Here is a 4425-nt window from a genome sequence, read left to right on the forward strand (position 1 = left end):
ACCCCGCGAAAGTCGAAGCGATTCGAGACTTCCCCACACCGAAGAACCTGAAAGAGCTACGGCAATGCTTGTGAATGGCGTCTTGGTACAGGCGATTTGTGCCGAACTTCGCTTCATTGCTCCAACCAATGACCAGGCTGCTCAAGAAAGGGCAGAAGTGGGTCTGGACCGAGGAGCAAGAAGATGCGCTGCAAAAGCTGAAGGGGAGCCTGACGACAGCACCAGTCCTGGCGTGCCCCGACTTCTCGGAAAAATTTGTGCTGCAAACCGACGCCAGCGACTGCGCAGTGCTAACTCAGGAGATCGAGGGTCAGGAACGAGTCATAGCCTACGCCAGCCGAAGACTGACTAAAACAGAGGTGAATTATTCGGCCACGGAGAAAGAGTGCCTCGCGATCGTCTGGGCAATCAGGAAGATGCGTTGCTATCTAGAAGGCTACAGGTTCGACGCAATCACAGACCACCTGGCGTTGAAATGGCTGAACTCGATAGAGAGCCCCATGGGCAGGATCGCCCGATGGGCGTTAGAACTACAACAATTCCGTTATCGCCGGGGAAGCCTAAACGTGGTGGCCGACGCACTGTGTCGCCAACCCCTGGAGAATTGTCAACAAGCGGTGGAGGAGTGCCCCCCTTGTAAGTGGATAGCGAAGATGCGCGAGAGTATTGCTAACGACCCAGAGAAGTTCAGGGACTACGTAGAGGAAAATGGCCAGATATATAGAAACTTGGGCTATCGGACGGACGACGAGGATTACATCCCTTGGAAGCTGTGCGTCTCCGAAGGCCAAAGGAGCATGAATGTCACGATGCCCCCACAGCAGGACATCAAGGGGTGAGAAAGAGAGATACACCTCAGTCATACCCTTTCCCCACCTCAAACCTGTTATCCAACCCCCGTAGTATCTCGTGAAAGTTGATATACTAACCGGTGTCACTTATACTTGAGTTTTCAGATACAACATCAATGGAGAACGAGGTCATCATAATCAGCAGCGAGGACGAGAGGGAGGAAGAAGAGGCGGCTCGCGTGGAAGATGTCAGCGACGCGAACACCGAGCCATTCCCGGGTACGGGGTACCAAAGGCGAGGCGACCCGAGGGTGGGCCGGGAGTATTACAGGTCTCGTGAGGAGCGACCCCCACCCAAGTTCAAACACACGATCCATCGATCCTCAATTAACATCGCCGAGAGGCTCGATGGATGCGTCATGTTGATGAAGGTGGAGTTCACCACCATCTACGTGGAAATACCCCAGTCTCGAGGGGCGCAGAGCAGCCACAAACCCTCCCGACGCCGCCAGCGATACCAGGGCCGGAGGAATGTGCCGCCCCCCGAGCGAAGAGGAGGAAGAGGAGATGCGCAAGGTCCAGTCACCGGAGGAAGAGAGGAGACAGCGGGGAGCGGAGTCATCTGATGGCCAATCCCCGTCGCGGGGACAGGATGGCGACCGGGAGCGCAGTCCTTTCGCCGCACCCCACGACTCGGAGACCGGGGCGTGGAACGAAGGGCAACGATCCCCATCATTGTGGACGCGGCGAGGGGAGAGGAGGAAGGCGCGAAGAGCCCGGCCCAAAAGACCCCGAGAGTCGACTTGGCGAGCTTGGCGGAAAGGCTGCGGAAATCGGGAGAAGGACGGCAAACGACGGCGAGCCGAAGGCCTAGAATAGGACGCGTACGAACCACCAGAGGAACCGCGCTAGAACCAGAGGAGCATGAGGCCGAACTGCTGGCCGATATGGCCGATATCTTGGACGGCTGGGAGCCGAATTTATTCGAGATCCTTATGGGGGAGAGCCCCCCTCCATTCGACCCAGCGCCGGTCATCCCACCCGGCTGGAAGATCCGGCCACCGGGGGCCTCAGTGGACGAACAGACCATCCGAGCGGTACAATGCGAGCTAGGGTGCTCAGAAGGGCGCGTTTTCGTGTTCGTACCACGATCGCCACGATCAATGTGACGGTCACACCCTCGGGGGGCGTGACCCTCGCTCTAGTCCAAGTGACCCTCCTCGCGCATCCGCTCCCAGATTGCAGGCTGCACCTGCGTTGCCGCCATTAAAGCTACCTACGTTCAGCGGTGGATATGCTAATTGGGCTGATTTCTACTCAGCAATATGGAAAGACTTCAGCACCTCCGGTCCTGCCTCGATGGCGCAGCGTTGGATACGGTTCGCTCTTTGGAAATTTCTAATGATACTTATACAATTGCCATAAATTTATTAAAGCAGAGATATGATAACCGACGTTTAATCTTCCAGGCCCACATTGTAAAGATCTTAGGTCTCAAAAGAGTAGAAAACGGATCCATAACCAAGCTGCGTGAGCTATCTGACAGCTTCAATGTCCATATGCGTGCGCTCAGTAGTCTGGGCACAACAGAGCAGATAGCCAGTGCCATGATTGCTCAGATACTGCTACAGAAGCTTGATGAGGCCTCACAAGCTAAATGGGAAGAGAAATTGGACAACTCAGAGACGGCTCTTCAGATACCCAGATATGAAGAAGTCTCCTCATTTCTTGAGCTTCGTTGCCGTACTTTGGAATCGATGAAATTTGCTCTTACAAACTATTCGTCAAGTAAGCCGATGAATTCTTGCAGTAAGGTTGCTACCAGTAGATCAGCATTTCTCGTAACCGGCCACAGTACTCACAGTTGCAATTTTTGTAATGATCTTGAGCACACAATCTACAAATGCCCAAGATTCTCCTAGTCTTCGCCTGAATGAGGTCCGAAAGGCTGGCTTATGTTTGAATTGTCTCATGGGAGGTCATCAGTCGCGACAATGTGGCTCGCGCAGTTGTCGGGTCTGTGGAGTCAAGCATCATACGCTTCTTCATCTCGGCCACTCCAGCACATCGCAGGCAGCAATTCCGCCCCATCAACAATCTTCAACATCAAGAGTACAGACCATCCCTCAGCCCTCAGCACCAGCCACTACTCTCTTATCCAAGGATCGGCACAGCGATGTTGTGCTCCTGGCTACCGCAGTGGTTCTGGCAAGGAATCGGTTTGGCGAGCTTGTTCCTTGTCGTGCACTTTTAGATTCAGGCTCTCAACTACATCTCATTACAGCCAGATTTGCGAATCTCCTGCAACTTAAGAGAACAAAATCGGTGGCATCTGTATGCGGCGTAGGCGACTCCAATGTTGCCATGGATGGCAGCAGCATTTGCCTCACTCTTCAAGCTCATGCATCTGAATATACAACTAGCATAACGGCTATGGTAGCTACAAATATAACTGGCAGGCAGCCCAGTTCTAATGTGAATACGAGCAATTGGAGCATACCGCAAAATATAGTGCTGGCAGATCCAGCTTTCCATAGGCCGCAACGAGTAGATCTGCTTATCGGAGCTAGCCTGTTTTATGATTTGCTCTGTGTGGGACAAATCAAGTTGATGCCTGGACTTCCATTGTTACAGAAGACTCGTCTTGGTTGGGTTGTATCAGGTGGCGAGGCTAGCAACCACAACTCCGTGCTAATAGCTTCAAAGACGCCTTTGGATCCGATTACAGACTCCTGTGCTGATATCAAGTTGGACAGTCTCGTTCGTCGCTTTTGGGAAGTTGAGCGCTGCAGCGATTCCATTGTAAAGTTCAGCAAGGAAGACTCAGACTGCGAAGCGCATTTTGCGAGGCATTACAATCGATTGGCTAGTGGCCAATATACAGTACGCTTGCTTGTTAAGCTTAGTTGCGAGCTTCTTGGAGATTCTTATGAGCAAGCGCGACATCGGTTTCTCAATTTGGAGAAGAAATTGAGTCGTTTGCCGCATATAAAGTCTCAATACTCAGCATTTCTGAAAGAGTATCTTGAACTTGGTCACATGTCACGCGTTCCTCTAAATTCATTCCATCTATGCAGATATTTTCTTCCTCATCACTGCGTTCTGAAGGATGATAGCACAACTACCAAGCTTCGCGTCGTCTTTGATGGATCTGCATCTACAACAACTGGGCATTCGTTGAATGACATTCTAATGTCAGGTCCCGTCATTCAGCCAAAATTAGTCGACATATTATTGCGCTTCCGATCTTATCCAGTTGCACTCACCGGCGATATTTGCAAAATGTATCGTTGCGTGAAAGTACCTGAGCCGGACAGCTATCTACAATGCATTTTATGGAGGAATTCGCCAGATGATGAGTTGGAAGTTTTCAGGCATGATACGGTAACATAACCAGCGTCATTTTTGTCTGTGCGCGCCATGCATCAGCTTGCCGTAGATGAAAGGAACGCATTCCCAGTCGGGTCCGACGTACTGCTTCGCGATTTCTATGTTGATGATTTGATTAGTGGAGGAAATTCAGTCGAAGAAGCAAGACTTGTTATGCAAGAGACAGCTGGAATCTTGGCATGTGGGAAGTTTAAATTGAGGAAGTGGTGTTCAAGCCATCCTATGGTACTGGACGGCGTAACAG

General features: G+C 51.6%; 1 protein-coding gene across 1 annotated transcript; it reads left to right on the forward strand.

Moving 5' to 3' along the window:
• The first annotated feature begins 1738 nt into the window (after nt 1–1738).
• On the forward strand, nt 1739–4184 carry LOC122756895. The gene is made up of 4 exons (XM_044007715.1): nt 1739–1888; nt 2261–2579; nt 2647–3811; nt 3869–4184. The coding sequence occupies exons 1-4, from the start codon at nt 1739–1741 to the stop codon at nt 4182–4184; spliced, it is 1950 nt and encodes a 649-aa protein (XP_043863650.1).
• The last annotated feature ends 241 nt before the right edge of the window (nt 4185–4425 follow it).

The sequence above is a fragment of the Drosophila mojavensis genome, unplaced genomic scaffold (genome assembly GCF_018153725.1).
Source record: "Drosophila mojavensis isolate 15081-1352.22 unplaced genomic scaffold, ASM1815372v1 contig_19, whole genome shotgun sequence".
NCBI lineage: Eukaryota > Metazoa > Arthropoda > Insecta > Diptera > Drosophilidae > Drosophila > Drosophila mojavensis.